Below are 21,527 nucleotides of genomic sequence, written 5' to 3'. Positions count from 1 at the left end.
TACAGAAAGTTGCAGCTTTCCGGGTTCCTTTCAAACTTTTATTCTGCCTGCCGCCGAGCGGAGAGAGAAACTGACAGCCCATTACAGACATTTCGCTTTATTCACTCCTGTTCCTACCCACGCACGCACGTACCTACCTACCTACCTACCTACGCGCGCGCGCGCGTGCGGCGTGGAAGCTCTGAACTTTCGTATCTCTGTGTTCCCCTCTGTGTACTTTGGTTCCCGCCCTCGCTCGCCTTTCCCTTTCCCCCATTGGAGGAAAGCGACCGCCAATTCCTCGGGAGGCGCGTCCTCCTCAGGTTGTCATGGCGACCACAGAACGCCTTCCCGGGGCTGAGGGCTGAAGCGATGGCGGCGCTGCTGGGGGGCTCCGTGTCCCCCCGGGGACTGGCCCGCTCGGTGGCCCACAGGCTGTAAGGAGTGTGTATGTGTGCGCGCGCGCTTCAGTGGCTGGGAAACGGGGGCAGAAATGTAATTCGTAATGATCTGTATATGTGTATATATATATATATATATATATATATATATATATGTGTGTGTGTGTGTGTGTGTGCGCATGCTTTAATTCTATTAATCTGTAATTGCTTGTTAATGGGTCCACAACCCCCCCAATGTTTTTCACTGCTGTTATTTTATCGGTAAGCCTCCTTGAGTCCCTGTCAGGAAAAAAAAGGCAGAATATAGATGCATTATTGTTATTATATTAATAATATATACCTATGACACCAGCAACGTACATAATTATACAGTTTTCTGTAATCTGCCTTGTGGGTTTTTCTTTAGAGTCAAGCGGTATATAAATTTAATTAATAAATACAAAAGGACTTTGACATTACCGTAACAGTACAGAGCACACAACAGCTTAATATAATAATAATAATTTTTATTTATACCCTGCCCTCCCCAGCCAAGGCCGGGCTCAGAGCGGCTTACAAGCAATAATAAAAACAAGTTGAATGATTACAACTTAAAAACAAAATTAAAATACAACATTAAAATATTGAAATATTCAAATATTAAAATTTAGCCTCATCGCAGGAGGAGAAGGAAAGGAAAAAAGAAAGAGAGGGAGGGAATCAAATTGGCTCCAAGCCAAAGGCCAGGCGGAACAACTCTGTCTTACAGGCCCTGCGGAAAGAAATCAGATCCTGCAGGGCCCTGGTCTCATGAGGCAGAGCGTTCCACCAGGCCGGAGCCAGAGTTGAAAAGGCCCTGGCTCTGGTTGAAGCCACTCGAACTTCCTTAGGGCCTGGGACCACTAGGGTGTTGCTATTTATGGACCTTGAGGCTCTCCGTGGGGCATACCGGGAGAGGCGGTCCCGTAGGTACGAGGGTCCTAGGCCGTGAAGGGCTTTAAAGGTCAAAAGCAGCACCTTAAATCTGACCCTGTACTCTACCGGGAGCCAGTGCAGTTTGAAAAGCACTGGGTGAATATGCTCCCATGGCAGAGACCCCGTGAGGAGCCTCGCTGCAGCATTCTGACCCTCTGGAGTTTCTGGGTCAGCTTCAAGGGCAGCCCCGCGTAGAGTGAATTACAGTAGTCAAGCCTGGAGATGACCGTCGCATGGATCACTGTGGCCAGGTTGGGGTGGGAAAGGTAAGGGACCAACTGCTTGATGCGGCGAAGGTGGAAAAATGTCGCCTTGGCTGTTGCTGTAACTTGCGCCTGTTGATTTAAAGCAGAGTCTCGTGCCCAGCGGAAGGATGAGGAGTACGTGCTGCATACTCTATATTGCTTTATTTACAGTTCAAAGCTGGTATATTACAGAAAGACATCTTGCCTCTGCCGGAGCAGAAAATGCATCCTCTCTCCTCGACAGCTCGGAGAGAATCACAAAGTGAAACTGCAAAGTACAGTGAAAAACAGGAAACCAGTGTACGTCACATCCAGTCTCCCTTTCCCGTGAGAAACTCCAACAGTACAGACTGTGGAATGTAAACACCTGTCTCGTGACAAGCCCTTTCGCTGCACAGTGAAGGAAAGCAGAAACCAACATCCTCCCCCTTTCTGTGAACATCACTGGGCAGCGTGTTCGTACAATATCAGTACAAACCCAACTTCTGCACATAGGTACAGTGTTGATCCCTTGATACAATCTTGGACAATACATCAGCAGGAATTTCATTACCTGGCATATAGGACACCGTTACGAGTCCCTTCTGAATACATTCCCTAGCATGCTGCAACTTTAATTGCAAGTGCTTCGTGCTTTGCTTACAACCTTCAGACTTCAGCAAAGCCAAACATGCTTTGTTGTCCTGGTAAACCTGGATTGGACATTTGACAGGAATTTTCATATCTTTGCACAATTGTACTAACCATTCACAATCCTTAAGTGAATACGATAGTGCATTCAGTTCGGCTTCACAAGTACTTAAGCTAACTGTTGTTTGCTTCTTGCATGACCAATCAAACAGACCTTGATTGTACATGTAGCAAACTCCAGACGTACTTTTCCTGTCTGTAGTGTCACTTCCAAAACTTGCATCTGCAAATATCTCAAGACCACCAGACTTCTGATTGTTAAATCTCAGTCTGTAATGCATAGTGCCTTTCAAATACCGCGCTATGCGTTTCAGAGCTTTCCAATCCTTGACACTAGGATTGTTGACTTGTCTGCTTAGCAAATTACAGCTAACAGCAATGTCTGGTCTTGAACATCTGGCAATGAAGTTTAGCTTGCCTAGCACACTTCTGTACAGTGTAGTGTCAGAAAATGCTTCTTCAGTGTCATCTACCTGATAACCTGTTGTCATCGGTGTGTCTACAGGGTTAGCATCCATCAGATTTAGTTTGCTTAACACATCAGCAATTTTCCGTGATTGGTGTACTAGAATGTTACCATCTTGATCTCTCTCTATTTCCAGAGATAGGTAGTTGTTTACCTCACCAAGATCTTTCATGTCAAAGTGCTCTTTCAGTTGAGCTAGGGCATTATTGTACATTGCGACATCTTTCCAAAAGAATAATAAATCATCAACATAAAACAAACAGTACAGTTTCTTTTGCCCCTCCTCTTTGACAAATACACATGGATCAGCTTTCCCTTGTTGAAAACCTAGAGAAAACAATACTTCAGTGAGTTTTGTGTGCCAACACCGTGCACTTTGTTTGAGACCATAAAGGGATTTCTTCAGAGCACAAACAAATCCCTGTTTTACCTGTACGCCATCAGGTGGAAGCATATAAAGTGATTCATCTAGAGATCCGTACAGAAAAGCTGTATTAATATCATGGTGACTAATGTGTAGATTTTCCTCTGCAGCTAGCTTGAGCATAAGCCTAATGCTTTCATATCTCACTGTGGGTGAATAGGTCTCGTGATAGTCTTCACCTGGTACCTGTGCAAAACCTCTGGCTACCAATCTGGCTTTGTGTCTGACTATCTTGCCATTTTGATCTGTCTTCGCTTTGAAGACCCATTTGCTTCCAAGCAGTTTCATTCCTGGAACTACTGGAACTAGCTCCCATGTTTTGTTCCTTTCTAAGGAATCAAGCTCAGCCTTCATGGCATTTAACCATGGCTCAGCTTCCTTTGAATCCAAACCCTGGATGTCTTGGAAACTTGAAGGTTCAAATACCTTCTTGGAGCTTTTAACAGCTGTTACTGCTATCGTAGCAAACTCATCAGCAAATCTCTTTGGAGGTCTGCCTTTTGTGGCTCTCTGTGACCTGCGAATTAGCCTTAAGTCTTCAACACTCTCCTCTTCCTTCTTAGGAGAAAAACGACCTACTGTGAACAATGGTTCCTCCAATTCTTGATCAGAGCTTTCAGAGGGTCGCATAGAGGCTTTCGCACTCTTGAAATCCTCTGAATCACCCGATTCAGTTTCAGATTCAGACTCAGAACCTTCATCAGTGGGTGTGGGTTGTTGTGGTTGCTTTTGACTATCCTCAGTCTCATCACCGTCATCAGGATAACATTGGAAAATTCCCACATTCTCCCCCCACTTTGCATTGTACTCAACACTTCTCGTGAGCTTAATTGTCTTAGAGTCAGTCATCATTATTCTGTAAGACCCTTTCTGATAACCTAGAAAGATACCATGCAATCCACGCTTGTCTAACTTGGAATTTTGTGGTGAGTGAACCCACATGTCAGAACCAAATATTTTCATGTGTTTGATGTATGGCTTCTTGCCAAACATCTTCTCATAGGGGGTACAACCAATCGCTGAAGATAACCTGCGATTGTAACTGTAAACAAAACACGAGAGAGATTCGGCCCAATAACTCTCTGGAAGATTGGCATCATGCAGCAAGGTTTTTAACCCTTGAAGCAATGTCTGATTTGCCCGTTCCGCAAGTCCATTCTGCCATGGCGAGCGAGGACTAGACAAATCGTGTTGAATTCCTTTCTCAGTCAGAAAAGCTTCAAACTGCTGAGAAGTGAATTCTCCCCCGCGATCACTGAAAAGAGTCTTTATCTTCTTACCGTGCACATTTTCCAACCAAGCACAGAATTCCTTGAACCTAGGAAAAGCCTCTGATTTCTGCTTGAGATTGTACACAAAAATATATCTGGAAAATGCATCAACGAGAACCATGAAGTACCTATTTCCACCCAAAGAGGGCGCTAGTGGTCCAACTAAATCAGCATGAACAACCTGGTATGGTTCTGTAGCTTGCCTACTAGACACCTTACCTTTCGCAGCCATTTTCACCTTGTTTGCTGCGCATGCTTTGCACTTCATGTGGTACCTGCAGGGTTTAATAGTCATACCTTCAACCAAGGCAGGCATTTTAGATACTGCCTCAAAATGCAAATGACCAAATTTTCTATGAAAATCGTGAATACATTCTGCATGCAAACTTTTGTTAGAACCTGCAATGCAACAAGTGTCATCCTTTTCAACATCATCATAATACAAAACAAACAAACGATCAACATATTCAGCATGCAATACATAATCATTTTTCTTTGTGATGATGCACTTCTTGTTCTTGAAGGAAACGTCAATGTTCCGCTCATTCAGCTGTCCAACGCTGAGCAGATTATGTTTGGCGTCTGGCACGTAAAGCACATTCTGTATCGATAAGTCCAAACTGTGAAGAACAACAGTTCCGTAGCCTTTACTGGGAATAGTGTGGTCATCCGCCTGGTGAATCGCACCTTCCTGCGGTGTAAAAGACACAAACAGTCTCTTATCGTTGCACATGTGGTGGGTTGCCGCTGAATCAACAACGAAGAAAGATCTAGACGTCTTCTGGACCTCTGCAACCTTTGGAGTGAAGCGTGAAACCATAGCCTTGTGCTGCGTTGTCCTAGACACCGGACCTTTGCCTTTGCCTCGGCCTTTTCCGCGCGATGAGCTATCGCTGCGCTGCTCTGTCTTGGCCCTGGGATATCTGCATTCCCTCTTCATATGGCCTAGACGTCCACACGAGTAGCATTTCACTGCCTTCAAAGCTTTGGCGCCATCTGGTGGTTCCACTGCATTATGGGATGACGTCTGTGAAGACTCCCCCTTGCCCATGCAGCTAGCACCCCGGCGATCTGCTTCATTTTGAATCACAGCAGTTACAAAGTCCACTGTTAGCTGAGCGGTTGGCTGCACAGCAATCTGGGTTGCAACAGACTCCCAACCTGAACCCAAAGATTGTAGTATCATGAAAGAATACACAGCCTCTGGAAAGTTGAGTCCTCTCTGTTGCAGCTCATGTCTCAGATTTTGCATCTCCATCAGATGTAAACGCACATCTCCACCTTCAGCAAGAGCCATATTATGCAGCTTGTTAAAGTAAAACATAGTGGACCCAGCTTCTGTCCTTAAGTGAGCTTCTCTCAAAGCGTCCCAAATTTCTCTGGCTGAGGTCTTATCACGCAATAGACAGAGCTCTTCTGGGGATACTATCAATGTAAGAGTTCCCCTTGCTTTGGAATCCTTAGCTTCCCATGCATCTGTAACTGGAACTGGGGGGGTTTCTGTAATCACCTCAAACAAACCCTCTTTCCGCAGAATTGCCTCTGCATACAGAACCCAGTCGGCGTAATTTTTCTTGTTGAGCTTAGGAATCCCACAAGCATCCTGAAGGGCCATCATGACTCTGGCATTAGCCTTCAGCGTCATATATGCTGCTTTAAATCTTGCTGCGTCACTGCTGCAGCTGCTTTATTCCAAAAGCGCACTTAAAAGTTACTTTCGATTTCCCCAGCATAGTAACTTGTGCCTGGGAGCCTTTTGCCTATTCCCGGCAAAACGGCTTTGAAAGTTCAAAGTCCAGCCATAAAGCCATAAAGCCATTAACTAGAAGCTGGCAGGCTGCCCGGAGCAGTAGCACATACCTCATCAATCACTTTTACGCGCAGAGCAGATTCCGTTCCGATCTGTCCCTCTGCATTCCGATCCTTTGCCGGCACTCCGATTCGACTTCTGGGCCCATAACCACGTGTTGATTTAAAGCAGAGTCTCGTGCCCAGCGGAAGGATGAGGAGTACGTGCTGCATACTCTATATTGCTTTATTTACAGTTCAAAGCTGGTATATTACAGAAAGACATCTTGCCTCTGCCGGAGCAGAAAATGCATCCTCTCTCCTCGACAGCTCGGAGAGAATCACAAAGTGAAACTGCAAAGTACAGTGAAAAACAGGAAACCAGTGTACGTCACATCCAGTCTCCCTTTCCCGTGAGAAACTCCAACAGTACAGACTGTGGAATGTAAACACCTGTCTCGTGACAAGCCCTTTCGCTGCACAGTGAAGGAAAGCAGAAACCAACAGCGCCTCCATGGAAAGGGAGGCGTCAAGGATTACACCCAAATTCTTAACATAATAAATATGTTTATTTATTATTACACTTACATGCCACCCTTTCTACAAAGAGCTCAAGAGGCAGCATACATCCTTATTTCTTTCATTTTTCCTCACAGTGACCCTGTGAGGTAGATTAGGCTGACAGGCAGCGACTGGTCCAAAGTCACACAGTGAGCTTCATGGCCAAATGGGGATTCGAACCCTGGTCTCTCAGTGCTCTAACCACTGTGCCACACTGGGTCTCATCATCACTCCCATAATGAGAGTGAAAACCCACAAGCACACTAAATACATCCACTTAGCAGTGACCATCAGGGACTGATCAATGTTAATTTTAAATTATTATTAATGTTTTTTAAATTAAGATCTAGCAACCCTAGTTATAAAGCCACACAGCACAAGATTGAACAGACATTTGGCTTGCAGTATACTGCTGTCTGATCTTATAAAATATGTTCAGGGCAATGGCCCCATCCTCATTCCCTACTACCTAGACAGGTACTTCACAGCACTGTCATATGTAAATGGAACTTATGCCTAGGTAAGTATGTGTAGGATTGCTGCCTTGGAGATCTGCCCTTTCCATCCTGCTTGGCAACGCTTCAACCATCATCTCAGGCCAATACATGATCTTTAAATGCTAAATTTGTACTGCAAAATTAGACAGGAATGTAGAAGCATCTTGACACTCCCGAACTCTTCACGATAGCTTTGTGATTTTGAATGTTATGATGGCAAAGGGAGCAGCATAGCCAGATGGCAATTATGCTTTTTTTAAAAAAATAAGGGAAAAAATGTGTTTTTCCCCATTTAGAAAGTATTATGTTGATGTACAAAGAAAAGAAGATTCCTTCGATTCATCTGGAGTCATCCATGATGAGACTGAAAGTTTGCATTTGGTAAATATTTGTTAACGTATGTGTGGGTTTCAAAATCACATCTGTTGCACACAATGAAGACTGGGAAAGGGGGGCACTGGCCCACTAACCTCAGCCAGCTCCCCACCTTCCTATCTTCTCACTTGCAACCAGGCTTGGGGGTGGCAATCCAAGCATGAAGGGAGTTTAAGTCCAACAAAATCTGGAGGGTACTATTCTAGCACTAATTAGCCTACCAGAAACTGTTCAATAGTAGATCTACCTTCTGCCTACTCCTGTTGTAACTTATCATGTGGTGGCTGATTGTTAGCCTCTTCCCATTTGGTCTTTGCTGGGTTGTTATGCTGCATCTGGCCTTGATGGTGATTATCATGGTAGCAAACTTGACCCTCGTGCCTTGCCATCCTAGCCATGTCCATTGATAGCAGCACAATGTGTCTGGTCTTATTTATACCCTGGCTATCTGGATGGGTTGCCCCCGCCACTCTATCCTATATGGATGTAGTCCCACTGAGTTCAATGGGATTTACCGTATATCCAAATGTGTGTTTAGGATTGCAGCCTATATTTATAGATTTTGAGTGGTATTTGCAATACCAGTGAGATGCATTGGATTTTTTTCTTTTTTATGATTGAGTATTTTAACATTTGCATATAGAAAAGTGGGTTTTTAATGTTGAATACGCACACACAAAAACTAGTTTTGTGTACTGTAGATTTGAGCCTATTAGCTTTCTTGTAGAGTTTCTCAAGATTCCCCAATCTAAATAGTTTTCTAAGAATCTTCATTTTTACTGGTCTTGCAGCATCCAGCATTTTTGATGAAGCAGAAGGAAAACCGGAAGCTGGAACATAATTTTGCTGAGATTAAATTGGAAGCATCCTTACGTGCCTTTATGGGGAGCACTGAAGAATGCAACAGAAAATTGCAGAAAAGCCCAGAAAAGCAAAAGGATTTGGAAAAGCTTATTAAAAAGATGGCACAAGTAATATTTAGAATCACTCTTCTCTATTTCTTTATGCATACCACCTTTTTAATACATATCATTTCATGTTTGGGGAATCATCTGCTATGTATGGTGGTAGAGCCATCATATGGGAAATAGCAATGTGTATCCAGCCAGTGGGTGTGTTCACACATAATAAGTTCAAAGCACTGGTTTTGGTGTCTAAAGCCCTATACAGCCTATGACCAAGATACCTGAAAGATCATCTCTCTCCCTATATACCCAGTTGGTCCCTGTGCTCTACAGATACAATTTTTTCACAAGTTCTGTTCCGCACAATATAGGAATGCAACGTTCAGTGCCATGGTACTTGCCCTTTTGAATTCCCCCGGTTCAATATTAGACAGAAGCTGTCTTTGTTGTCCCCTACTGAAGACCTTCCTCTTCCCACAAACCTTTTAAGCAAAGAACTTTTCCAGCCATCATCTATATTGGAATTGTTTTTAAAATGCTTTCATTGTTTTGTCACTTGTTGTTTGCTGCCGTGGGCTCCTTTGGGATTTAAATTTAATAAATAATAACGCCAAACTGCAGTTTGACATTACACATCTCAGGATTGCGTGCCTCCTCCGCTTCCTTCTTCCCACAGAACAAGGCAGTTCCCTGCCTGTATGGTGGAGCAGCTGAGTGGTGGGCTAAGACAGGGGAGATCTCGATTCAAATCTCCACTCATTCCTGAAGCTTACTGAGTGATCTTGAGCAAATTGCTCTCTCTCTGCTTAACCACCTTCATAGGGCTGTTGCAAGGATGAAATGGGAGGGGGGAAACTTTGTATGCCATCTTGAGCTCCTTTGAAGAAAGGGGTGGGATGAGGGAGCGTGGCTGTCTGTTGTGATCAACGCCATTACTTCTCCCTCCTCTGACTTATGTCCAGGGCATTTTGTGAAAATAAAACAGTGGCTACCAAGAGACAGCTGCTGAGAAGGCTTAAAAACAAAAACAGAGAGTGATAAAACAAATACGACTATAACAACAAATATGACATACAAATTAACAGTGAAATAAATTGACTGTAGCAAAACTCATCCTCTGCTGCCTACTAATTTTGCTCCCCAGGACTCAGCTCATTTGCTGCAGGCCTTTGCATCGTTGCAAAATCGGGATTCATTATGGAAAGAGATACAGTGCAACTGGGTGGTTTTCTAGGCTCCCAAAGCATCTAGCGTTTTGACTTGCATTAGACAAGTTCGTAACATCGTCTGCATCTTTATTTGTAGGATTACATACCTGATAGAACAAACGAGGGCAAAGCAAAAAGTACAAAAAGGTAAAACCTATTGCTGTCTAATTGTTGCCTAATGGTCAGCAGAAGCTCTTGCTGCCCCGCTGATTGCTAGAATGCTATAATGCAAATGTACACCCAAGAACAATCTCAAATTATTTTCTCCCTGAAATTATAGTAGTTGAGTGTATGAAAGAAAACCTATTGCATTAACACACTCAACCACCCCACTGCAGCTGCCACACATGTGCTGTGTCTTTGAGCTACTGACAGTGGATTTGGGGTTCACACAACCACAGCTGCTGGTTGAACCAAACTGGGATGCTCTGGATGCAGCCCCTGCTTGTACAAAATGGCAGCTGGATCCTATGGTTTTGTCATTTTGAGATGACAGTGTATAATTGTGTCCAGTCTTTCCTGTTGAAAGCTGTTGGTCTTGCAGTCAGGCCCAGCGCCAGCACCTGGCATGCTTGGGTAAATACTGGGAATCCCCAACACTAATGTCAGGATTTTTAATTTAACGGGGGCCGAGATTTAGGATTCAGTACTGAAGAGAGAAGCACAGGCTTAGGTGTTGTAGAAATAGTCACTCTCATTCCCAACTGATTCCTCTGAATGTAGCAATGCTATATTGGGGGCCGCAGGCATTTGGGGGAAATAGGCAGGGAATGCAGACCTGCCTGGCCCAATACTGTGGCTAGCTGGCCACTTGCCCACCCATAGTGCCAGCTGGGGACAGCACTGAGCAGAGTTATGAACTGCATACACCGATTCTACAGCTTTGCCACCTTTATTACGCTGCCCCCAACATACACACATCAGGGGAAAGACCATCATATTTAAGCCAGTGGCGTCAGGGAAGGGGTGTAGCTCAGTGATAGAGCATCTGATTTGCATGCAGAAGGTATCCTGGGTTCACTTCCAGCATCTCCAGGTGTGGCTGGGAGAGATCCATGCCAGAAACCCTGGGGAGCTGCTGCCAGTTAGTGTAGACAGTACTCAGATAGATGGACCAATGGTCTGATTCAGCGTAAGGCAGATTCCTATGTCCCTGTCAGGGAGTTTGCACATGTGAAGGCTCACAGCTCCATTCAGCACCTCTCCAGAGCCACCACTTGTAAGCAAGTGAGCAGCCAGCAGCTCCAGCAGTGAGTTTGTGTATGAGATCCCCAGTTCTGTTCAGATGTGCCACCATCATCTTAGCTAGGCACGTACCCCCAGCAGCCCAGGACCCCCAAAACTTGGAGCTGGGCCTGCTTGTTGTAAATATCGGCATTTTTCTTGGCATTAATTAACTGTACCTTTGTTTTTCATCAGGCAGGAAAATCTGCAGACTACTCCCTCCAGACTACATATAACTACTACTCCATGTATGGCACCAGAAGTACGGAGACTCATTTCATCGGCTTCCAAGCTAATCGTGGCTGCTGTGTGTATCAAGTCACGCTCTTTCACTCAGTTACAAAAGTGTTAAGCATTTCCCCTAAAATCTGTCACTGTTCCTTTATGCTCTTTACGTACGGAAAGAAGTCAGCTGACTTTTTAGCTATCTAGCAAACGTCTCCCAGCAATAATTCTGCTACTGTTTTACTTCTAGAGTTGAGAGTAGACAGCTTTTGTGAACACATCTCTCTGTCAAACTCAACAGATAAAAAACATATTTCTCAATAATTTATGTTGAGTCTCTCTCTCTCCAGACTTCTGAAGCCTCTCCGAGAGAAATGGGAACAATTCAAGAAAGCTTTTCAACCTCAAAGAGAAAAGAAGCAAAAAACATTCCAAGTTTGGACAGTGGCAGCAAGGCAGGTCTTTCCTCCACACATTCTCACAAAAATGAAGCAAGAAGGTACGGCAGCATGGTGGCATGCCAGTTGGCATCTTGAAAGAAACCTTTGCCCCAAATTCCATACACTCAAACCCAGAGATGGGAGGATTTGTCCATTTCTACCAGTTCCTCATTTTTCCAAACTTAAATTTTGTTATTCACATCTTGCAGCAATTTGCTAATTTATTTTATTTTTAAATCCTCGTGAAAACTCACCAGCATTCTAGTGCAAATTTATCCTAAAAAACATATTTCACATGACTAATGTGCAGTTTTGCAAGCAATTTCCCCTAATATAGTGCATGTTTTTATCACTAATACCTCTATTTTTATCCACATTTTGGTAAACAGTGGTTAGCTGGAGAAATGCACCCCATAATAGGGTTGAGTGCAGATTTTAAAGGATGGCTGTGTTTTGATTTGCATATTGTGCTTTAAATGTACACTGAATCAAATGTCTCCTCCATCCCTAGACGAACCATTTCACATGCCCGATGATGCTTCCTATCCTCCTGAGATTCCATCTTCTTTCTTTCTGTTTGCTTTTTGTCTTTCAGAAAAGTATTCCCACCTCCTCCTTTCCCTTGCAGCTGATGGATCAGTTTTCTCTGGGCGCCTAATTGCCCTGGCATCTCCTCCTTTTAGCAGTGGACGAGCCATCTCTGGGATGGTTAGGCTTTTTCATTGAAGTGACATGATGAAGGGATCCTACAGTTTTATTAGTGTTGATATTTGCTCATTTCTGTGGGGTTAAGGTAAAGGTACCCCTGACCTTTAGGTCTAGTCGTGGACGACTCTGGGGTTGCACGCTCATCTTGCTCTATAGGCCGAGGGAGCCGACATTTGTCCACAGACAGCTTCCGGGTCATGTGGCCAGCATGACTAAGCCGCTTCTGGCGAACCAGGGCAGCGCACAGAAATGCCATTTACCTTCCCGCCAGAGTGGTACCTATTTACTTGCACTTTGATGTGCTTTCAAACTGCTAGGTTGGCAGGAGCTGGGACCGAGCAACGGGAGCTCACCCCGTCACAGGGATTTGAACCACCGACCTACTAATCGGCAAACCCTAGGCTCAGTGGTTTAGACCACAGCGCCACCCGCGTCCCTAACCCACCTGCAGGGTTAGAATGCTAGATTTTCCTTTGGCTCTGATGAAGATGTTGTGTCAACTTTGTGCAACACAAGCATCCCCCTTCACACCTAAAGTTGACCTTCTAGCACTGCTGGGATGAGTGGGGCACTGTGGCATTATCTTGTGTGAGAGAGAGAGGAGGAATGATGCAAGGATGTGGGGTGCCCTTGACACAAGTTCACTGGTTGCCTTTGTGTGTTGGGGAAGGGGGAATGATTGATTGGGCTATGGTGGTGTTTCTAGAGACACCAAGGATGTATCTGATACATTTAAGCATCTTTATCATATGTTCTGGTTGTGAGTTTCTCCCCCTCCTGGGCTGAATATCATTGGATATGCGGCCATTACACCAGAATAGCAGTGGCTTATTTCTGGCCTCAGTGTAATGTTAATATAGGATTGCTTCTTTTTGTTGGGATGTACCTTTGATCTTCTAATTTATTTCCTGGTTTCTCAAGAAGTCATTCTCAAAAAATGTGAATGGGATTTTACAATGTTTTCATTTTCTGGTGTCTTTCAGGGTTAAACGAAACCGTGAAGGGGAAAAATGGAAAGAAGTGAAGAGATCAACTTCAAGCACTTCCAACAACTCCAAGAAATCTAACAGGCCTTTTTTGAAAATTCCCCCTAAACCAAGTGATAAAAGCTCAGATGATAGGAGATCCATAGCTCTATATTTGCAAACTGGACAAAACGAAGCATTTAGGAAAGGTATACTTAGAAGCAGAACCTCCTCAGCAATGTCTGAACATCAAGATAAGCATTCAAATACTCAATGGAAGAACTTTTCACCCACTCAGCAAATTGCAGAGAATTCTGCTGGACCCTCCAATAAACCACTTAAAATCAAAAGGCAAGAGTCATCTCTCGGACCAACTAAAACAGTCCCAAAAGTTAAGAGCTCTCCAGCAAGCAAGTTTTTGAATACAAGACCGATCCAGAGTTCCAGGAGTAATCGAGAAGAAAAAAGACGCAGCACAAAATATTCTGCAAAATCGACCGCTGAAGTGATAAGTATCCAGAGTTTAATGTCCATAGAAAAGACTCAGAAGCAATATGATCCCACGCCGATTTCTGGGTGGTTTCTTAAAGGCCAAGGCAAGCAAATACACAGCCAAGGTGATCAGAAAAGCAAGCTTGTGGAAAACTCTGAAAGCGACTGGCCTCAAAATGAGCAAAAGTGGTGTGATTTAGTATCAAGGAACCCTGAATGCCGCCAGGTTCATTTTCAAACACTTCAAGAGGAGTCCATTCCTGGCACCGCTGCTTGGGAACACCCTTCTTTGGAAAGTTGTAGCTGGCAAAACCTAAGAAGCCCTGAAGATGTAACTCAGTCAATTGCCACCAACAAAGTATCCACTGGGATTGTGACAGGTCTTCAAGAGGATCAGAACAATGACCATATCCCCGTGGTCCAGCGTGAATCGCATTTTCTGTATCAAGTGTGCCAGGAAATGGATGAAGATGTACCACCAAGTTTAAGTATGAATAGGTCTATGACTAGAGATGGAAATGTCAGAAACCAAAGTACACACCATCTTTTAGACCAGCTCTTCTCTTCAGAGGAAGAAGGGTACAGCTATGCCGTTGAGGACCCTGCCAATACCACACAGATGCAGGATGTTACTTCAGGAGAGTCCCGGGATAAGCAAATGATGCCTCTCCCATCAGTGACACCAGGTGCTTGCAGGTGTTCAGAACTACTGAGTTACTGTGTGTGTCAAGCTCCTGAAAAGCAACGTCTGGGACCCCCTGTCAAAACCACAACTATTTTAGAAAGACTGGAAAGTGAGCAGTCGGAAGAAGAATTCACCATTTCATCTGCCTCTAGCAGCCTGAGTGCCAGATCATTAACTGGCCTATGTGAACAGATGGTAAGGCATTTGAAGTTGTGCTTTAATGACTTCTACTTGGCTTCTGGAATGAGGTTTCCCATTACTTTTCAGCAAAATTGGAAGCTGCCTAATTAGGCCAAACCCATCTTTTAAAATTGGGCAGATCGGTTATGATTTATTGGGCAGCTCAAGAGGTGCTGAGTCAATCTGCCATTTGTCTCTTACTAGTGCTGCGGCTCATTCTCTATCTTCATATTCAAGTAGGTTTTGGGGAAAGGGCTTTCTGATGCATCCTCACCTGTTCTGGTAGTGGTGGGTAGCCACACCAGTCATTGGCACTAGGCAGATCAGATCCACCATATAAATGTCCCTCAGTGAACTAGAGTGATGCTGCCTCAGGGGTATTTGATAGGTCTTGCTCAGGATGGGCAGAAGCAGAAGACACAAGACAAATTCATTTCCACCATACGTTACTTGTCAAAGTGGACATCTGGGGTATGGCTCTTGTCATATTACATTGTATCTCAGCAGCCCCACATCATTATGAATAATACTTTTGTATCAGCCTGAAGTGCTTTCCAGTGATTACTGGCTCCAGGACAGGGGATGGGAAACCCGTGACCCTCACGTTATCAATAGACTACAACTCCCATCATCCTTGACAATTGGTTATGCTGGCTGGGGCTGATGGGAGTTGTAGTCCAACAACAACTGGACGGCATGATGTTGGCAGCCCCTGGTCTATGACATAAGAGCTGGACAGCATAAGCAGTAGATCTAATTATGTTGATCTATGGCAGACACTGATGTAAACAGCTGCCTCCTGCAATTTTATAGAGTTTAAATAGATGGTGATTACTGTTCCCATTCAGTCTTCTCTCTCCAGGGCTAAATATATGTTTGTCAACCTATTTATATGCACTAGAACAGGGCATCCCGTTTATTGTGAAAATTCATCCAAGGTGCCTGTTTTTAAAGATTTTACCTCTGCTACACAACATACGTACTTCATGTGAAAGAGACATACTTTTGCTGAACTGTGTGCACATATTTACACACACCTGGCTCTAGCTGTTAGATCTTGGGGGCTGTGTAAAATACAAAATAGTTCCAGCGAGCCTGAAGTCTTCTTAACCCTGGGCCAGAAGATCTCCTCCATAGGAACTGCCCTGACATCTGAATTAGGGATAATCTATCATTTCCAACAGAAATCTATGTTATCTCCCTATTACCTAAATGTTACCTACATGTACTTTTAATCCTAGAGCAGAAACAGCAAGGAGGAAAACAACACTGACCCTAGCATGGAACTTCTTGTTCAGAAACTTCGGAAGGTGACGCCAGAAGAGACCACCACATGTCAAGATAGGTTCCGTCAAGAAAGCAAAAAGCCAAGGTATGAAAACTTTAATTCTGTTGGCGAATGACAATTTTGAATTTTTAAAAATACAATACTCTAGTCTAGATGTTTCCAGGTGTGCTGTAACATCACGGTTTCATAGTTTGGCCAGAGAGATTATGCCTAGCAATAACCACCACCACTCTCCCGCCACCCACTTATATTCAACATATGGATGACTAATGAGTTAGCAGCCCTTTCTTGCCATTAACATCTGGCCATTCAGGCAGGGTAAAAGCAAAGGAAGAAGTAGAGACTGAATCTGCCATGGATGCTTTAGCTGATATTTCTGCACTGCAGCGGGTTGGACTGGATGACCCTTGGGGTCCCTTCCAACTCTAAGTTTCTATGATTCGATGAATCCTGTACATGTGAGAAAGCACTTCATCCCCAAAGCTCTTAAGGTTGTCTGAAAGCTCATCCTCTTGTTCACATCTGTGCAGTATATCCACATTATTAAAGTGTGCAGAAAAGCATTATGTGGCTGCCTCCCGCTTACAGATACCCTCCCCACGCATGTCTGCCAAAGCTCAGCTTACAGAATTCTGGAAAGCATGCTTGGACTGGCTTCTGGTGAATGCACTGGTTCAAGAGTAATGTCTGAATAACATGTGGTCTCATGTAGTTGTTTGTATGTGTGTTATTTGGTTCAGAGTGGAGTACCTTTAAGGCTTTTAAATACTTGGGATCTATGGCTAATTTTAGGGACACAGGGCAGTACCAAACAAAACCCACCACCTTTTTTTTCCTGGGCAGTGATCAGATGGGAAGAGGAAGCATTCAGAAGGTCTTTTTAAAAAGTGCTCCTTGCTGTGAAGGGTAGTAAGGTTACTTTTGTTGTGTCTCTCACGCCTGCAAATTAAGCTTAATGCTCAGTTTCGCTTCCTTAATCTCCACGTACCCTAACATTATGTTTCAGTTTTACTTCCTTGTTTGGTTGAAGAGTCTACAGAGCAAAGCAAGGGGAGTGGCTTTGGTCGGGTTTGATTTTCCTTTAGTTTAGTGCAAGGATGATCCACCTTCTTTCACTGAATAACAGTTTTGCCATCTGAGCTACATCATAGCCTAGCCCATGGGTAGACAAACTAAGGCCCAGGGGCCAAATCCAGCCCAATCGCCTTCTCAATCCAGCCCACGGATGGTCTGGGAATCAGCGTGTTTTTACATGAGCAGAATGTGTCCTTTTATTTAAAATGCATCTCTGGGTTATTTGTGGGGCATAGGAATTAGTTCTTTTTTCTTTTTCTTAATATAGTCCGGCCCCCCATAAGGTCTGAGGAACAGTGGACCGGCCCCCTGCTGAAAAAGTTTGCTGACCCGTGGCCTAGCCAGTCATTTTCTCCCTGTCTAAGTCCATTTTGTAATCTTTGCTTTTTCTCCCTTCAGGTCTCCCACTGAGACGAGAAGAGACTTGGATCATGGAACTGAGGGTACCTGCGTCAATCAAATAGTTTATTTTTCTCACTTCCCCCAGTCATTTTAGTGCAGATCCCCAACTCCAAGAGGACCACATTAATTGTTGGCTCATCTCTTTCCTCGTCATAAAAAAGGCATGGTAGCCACCACTCTTTTTTACCACTCTGCTTGTGATTGTTTAATGCATTATTCGCTATGTTCATGGAAATCAAATCAGTAGCATTTAGATCTCAAATGCATTTTTCTCCCAATGCCTCTCCAATTTCAGTGACTGTCTGCCCAGGCTGATGCTTGCGTCAGGTATGAATAGAGTGCCGTTTTATTTTTGTAATCTTGACAGCTGATAAAATCACCCACCTGAAACGAAAAACCTGTTTCCACTGTGGGAATCTTCTTAAAAGATTGAAAGATGAACTGACCTCTAAACAAAATCTGCCCATAATGTCCAGAGACTCTTGAAATCGACGGGACTGAGCTCTGATTTTTTAAGACAGTTTAATCCCCAGTGTTGGAAGATTTTGAAATTATTTTAAGAAGAGCCCTGCTGGATCAGAACAAAGGTCTGTATAGTCCCAGTAACCAACAGATGCCTCTCATGAAGACTGCAAGAAGGACATGAGCAAAACAGCCCTCACACAACCATTGTTTTCCAACAACTTGTACTCGGTGGCATGTTGCCTCTGAACCGGGAGGCTGCAGATTGCCATCACATCTAGAAACCACTGACAGCATTATCCTTTGTGAATCTCCCTCCCTTTTTAAAAACCATCTAAATGGATGACTCTCAACAGAAGCAAATCTGATAGTTCAACACTGCACTTTGTGAAGTTCTTTTAAGACCGGTGGTTCTCAAGGGGTTTGGCAGGAAAGGATGGCAAGTACTGCGGGAAGATTCAAGGACAATCAAAGAAACATTTAAACATTTCAGAGTAGCATAGTAGAAAACTTCTTTTTTTGGTGGTAGTGGTGGTGGGGGATATCTATCCATGTCTCTCTTCAAGAGCATTGGCTATTCTTCTACAGTTCTTTACAACGTATTATTGTGAACAGGGTCTTCCAAATATTAAAGATCAGAAAAGAGAAAGGCTTCCTTGTGTTGAGGAGATGAATTTGTCTCAAATTAGACCTAATATCAAGATTACCCAGCAAAAGCAAGTTCACACCTCTGAGTTTGTACGCATACTTAAGGTAAAAGGTGACCATCCAGGGGTCCTTTACCTTTTCTAAAAAACATACTTAAGGTACATATGTAAGAGACTCATTTATAATTATATTTTGGGAATGATTCAAGTTCTTATGTAGCTGTGTTGTTTAGTATCTTATGAACGTCCCACGGTCATATTATAAAGTAATTGTGTTGTATGTTATAAATCAAGCACTGCTAGGATTTGTTTCTTTTTGTTTTCCAATGTATTCCTTATCAATAAAAAAATTGGTGTGGTACAAGCAGATTTTTATTCTGAAAGTGTGGCTCAGAATTTCCCCCCCTGAGAACCACTACTTTAGACTGACTAGAATCTTCCTCCAGGCTCAGAAATAAGGACAAAATACTGCTATCCCCTTGAAAGAAGACTAAGTGTTTTTAAACTTTGGTCAGATTATGCCCTGTGTTTTGCAAACATGATTTTGAAGTGTTCAACTGTTGTTGCTTTAATGTTGTGCTGAAAGCTTGACCCTTGGGTAATATGATTTGACAAAGCTGAATAATGTAGTTAAAGAGAAATAAAAGCCAACACTCCATAAAGCAGCTGTAATATATTTATTAGCATTAATTAATATATACATTACCATTTTTATAATATTTCTTTCTTTCTTTGTTTTTAAGTACCTCTGAAGTGTGCCATTTAATGCAACAATTAATGCTTATCCAAAATGGAAATAGAGTGAGAAAACATGGCTACTTAATAAGGGCCAAAGATGAGCAAACCCTTGGCTTCTATTTCAACACAGCAATTAACTCCAGCCAAGGATCTGGCTGTTACCTGATAGTCTGACCCTTCTACAATTTGAAAAACCAAGGTTTCTGAGGATTCTGAGTAACTATATAGTTGCAAACCTACCTCAATACATCCTTTCTTCCACCCCCATCTCATTCCAAAAAATCTTTTTGTTTCAACTTAATGACTTGAGCATCTACACGTTCGTTTTGAAGCATAATGCTATCAGCATTTTCCTGTCCCCTGCCGCTTATATTTATACCCAGTGAATACAGAAGGAGTAAGGAACCTGTGGCCTTCCAGATGTTGGACTCCAATTCCCATCAGCCCCACGCAGCAAGACCAACAGCCAGGGATGTTGGGAGCTGTAGTCTTAACAACATCTGGAGGACCACAACTTTCCAACCCTGGATTTAAGTGGTTTCTATAGATGGCCATGGACCGCATGAACCATGGGCACCTATGGGCAGAGCTTCACAGCTATGCCTCTGAGGTTCCATTGGCTTTTTGATTAGGAAGAGTTTGTCACAGCTCTCCTAAAGCAGCAATTAAAACAAAAGAAAGTATATAGTTGGGGCACGTATATAGGCTTCAGCATAAAGCCGTTCTTATCTAGTATGCAAAATCCAACCATCTGGCAGAGTAAATCAACAGAAGTCAGATTCTGGGTTGAAGCACAATACATGCCTAGTTTATACCCAGCCAAGTCTTCAGGAAGATTTGGGGCAGCAGAGATAATCGCCCTAAAATTTTTTTTGGGGGGGGAGGGTTGTACTTGAAGACAGGTAATGTATCTTCCCTTCCTCAAGCACATACCAAGTTCTGGACAGGTAATCAACCAAGCCTCTCCATCAAAGAAGACTAGAAGGACTACATTTCACTGCATACACTCTGCTATATGACTGAACCAGCACAGACCCAGGCAGTTACCATCAGGAATGATGTACTTACATGTTATTAAGTAAAACTGATAAATAAAAGTTGATTATTTTTTTAATAAAAAAAGGAATGGCATTGAAAACAACACTGAGAACCCTTTACAAAGAGCTTCCTGGTCAGGACAGGGAAGGCAGTTCACAACAGTTTTAAAACACGCAGGAAAAACAGAGGCTTAAAGTGTAAACATTGAAAATAAAGATACAACCTCACAAAGACCTCTACAATGGTAGAGACTCTGAGCACGATTTTTAAGAGTCAATTCTGCACAAACAGAAATACAGAAATCCTGTATAAACGGGGTGCATGCTCAATGAAAAGCCTAACAGGTCAACATGATAAATGGCTCCCTGAGTTGATCAACAACTCACTTATGCACACCAGCCCCGTATCCGGACACAGATATTGGAACAGCTGCAGGAGACCCACATCTACTGCAAGTTAAACTGGTCCAAGGATGAAGTTCCAAGTCACTTGGCTCAAGGCACTAGATTTCTTCTCTTTTTAGCATCCCCTAAACAGCAGCTCCAAAAAAACGACTCCAAAGGCAGCGGCATGAAAAAGCACCTCAGCTAAGTCTCTGTGCTTCAGTTAGCTTCCTGATCAGGAAGAGCTTGTCACGACTCTCCTAAGGCAGTAATTGGGTGGTGGGGTGGGGAATACAATAAACAGAGTATTTAAAGTTCTTCAATATAAAGTGCAATTCCTCTACCAAGCAAGATCTAAACTAGAGTGGGGAGCCTATGGCCTCTCCAGATATTACTGAACTCATCATCCCTGACCACTGATCAGGGGTCAGCAAACTTTTTCAGCAGGGGGCTAGTCCACTGTCCCTCAGACCTTGTGGGGAGCCGGACTATATTTTTTTTTGGGGGGGGGGAATGAACGAATTCCCAAGCCCCACAAATAACCCAGAGATGCATTTTAAATAAAAGGACACATTCTGTTCATGTAAAAACACCAGGCAGGCCCCACAAATAACCCAGAGATGCATTTTAAATAAAAGGACACATTCTACTCATGTAAAAACACGCTGATTCCTGGACCATCTGTGGGCCGGATTTAGAAGGCAATTGGGCCGGATCCGGCCCCCGGGCCTTAGTTTGCCTACCTATGCCATTGATCATGCTGGCTGGGGCCAATGGGAGCTGGCAACCAAGAACATCCCTACCCTTAACCT

At 43.5% G+C, this 21,527-nt stretch overlaps 2 protein-coding genes and 1 long non-coding RNA gene across 8 annotated transcripts in view; 1 reads left to right on the top strand and 2 right to left on the bottom strand.

Annotated features, from left to right (window-relative positions):
- Nucleotides 1-21,527, bottom strand: part of LOC308463135 — an 83,035-nt gene that overhangs the window by 19,880 nt on the left and 41,628 nt on the right. The gene's annotated exons all lie outside the window — the stretch shown is intronic.
- Nucleotides 31-20,404, top strand: LOC308462961 (uncharacterized protein). Of its 2 annotated transcripts, none has more exons than XM_080981054.1 (9): nt 31-416; nt 7,573-7,657; nt 8,443-8,622; nt 9,862-9,911; nt 11,184-11,295; nt 11,564-11,712; nt 13,345-14,698; nt 15,925-16,055; nt 17,445-20,404. In XM_080981054.1, the coding sequence occupies exons 1-9, from the start codon at nt 352-354 to the stop codon at nt 17,539-17,541; spliced, it is 2,223 nt and encodes a 740-aa protein (XP_080837180.1). In that variant the 5' UTR covers nt 31-351; the 3' UTR covers nt 17,542-20,404. The 2 variants fall into 2 exon arrangements, 1 of the variants encoding a protein (XP_080837180.1); XR_013979427.1 differs by having other exon boundaries at nt 287-416; nt 15,930-16,055.
- Nucleotides 19,219-21,527, bottom strand: part of TMC7 (transmembrane channel like 7) — a 19,541-nt gene continuing 17,232 nt past the window's right edge. For all 5 annotated transcript variants that reach the window (XM_080981048.1, XM_080981046.1, XM_080981047.1 and 2 more), the window contains exon 16: nt 19,219-20,975. In XM_080981048.1, coding sequence (XP_080837174.1) covers nt 20,916-20,975 — 60 coding nt within the window. In that variant the 3' untranslated portion in view covers nt 19,219-20,915. The remainder of the gene's footprint in view (nt 20,976-21,527) is intronic.

The sequence above is a fragment of the Podarcis pityusensis genome, assembly GCF_964106645.2.
Source record: "Podarcis pityusensis genome assembly, chromosome: 14".
Taxonomy (NCBI): domain Eukaryota; kingdom Metazoa; phylum Chordata; class Lepidosauria; order Squamata; family Lacertidae; genus Podarcis; species Podarcis pityusensis.
The sequence above is the reverse complement of the archived record's forward strand: the minus strand, read 5'-3'. Positions and strand labels throughout refer to the sequence as shown.

Bases quoted from the DNA above. Each gene is read 5' to 3' on its own strand.
- LOC308462961 (XM_080981054.1), top strand. From the start codon at position 352: ATGGCGGCGCTGCTGGGGGGCTCCGTGTCCCCCCGGGGACTGGCCCGC. The intron at 417-7,572 runs GTAAGGAGTGTG...TTCCCCATTTAG, and splicing joins CGCTCGGTGGCCCACAGGCT to AAAGTATTATGTTGATGTAC. The intron at 11,296-11,563 runs GTGTGTATCAAG...CTCTCTCTCCAG, and splicing joins CCAAGCTAATCGTGGCTGCT to ACTTCTGAAGCCTCTCCGAG.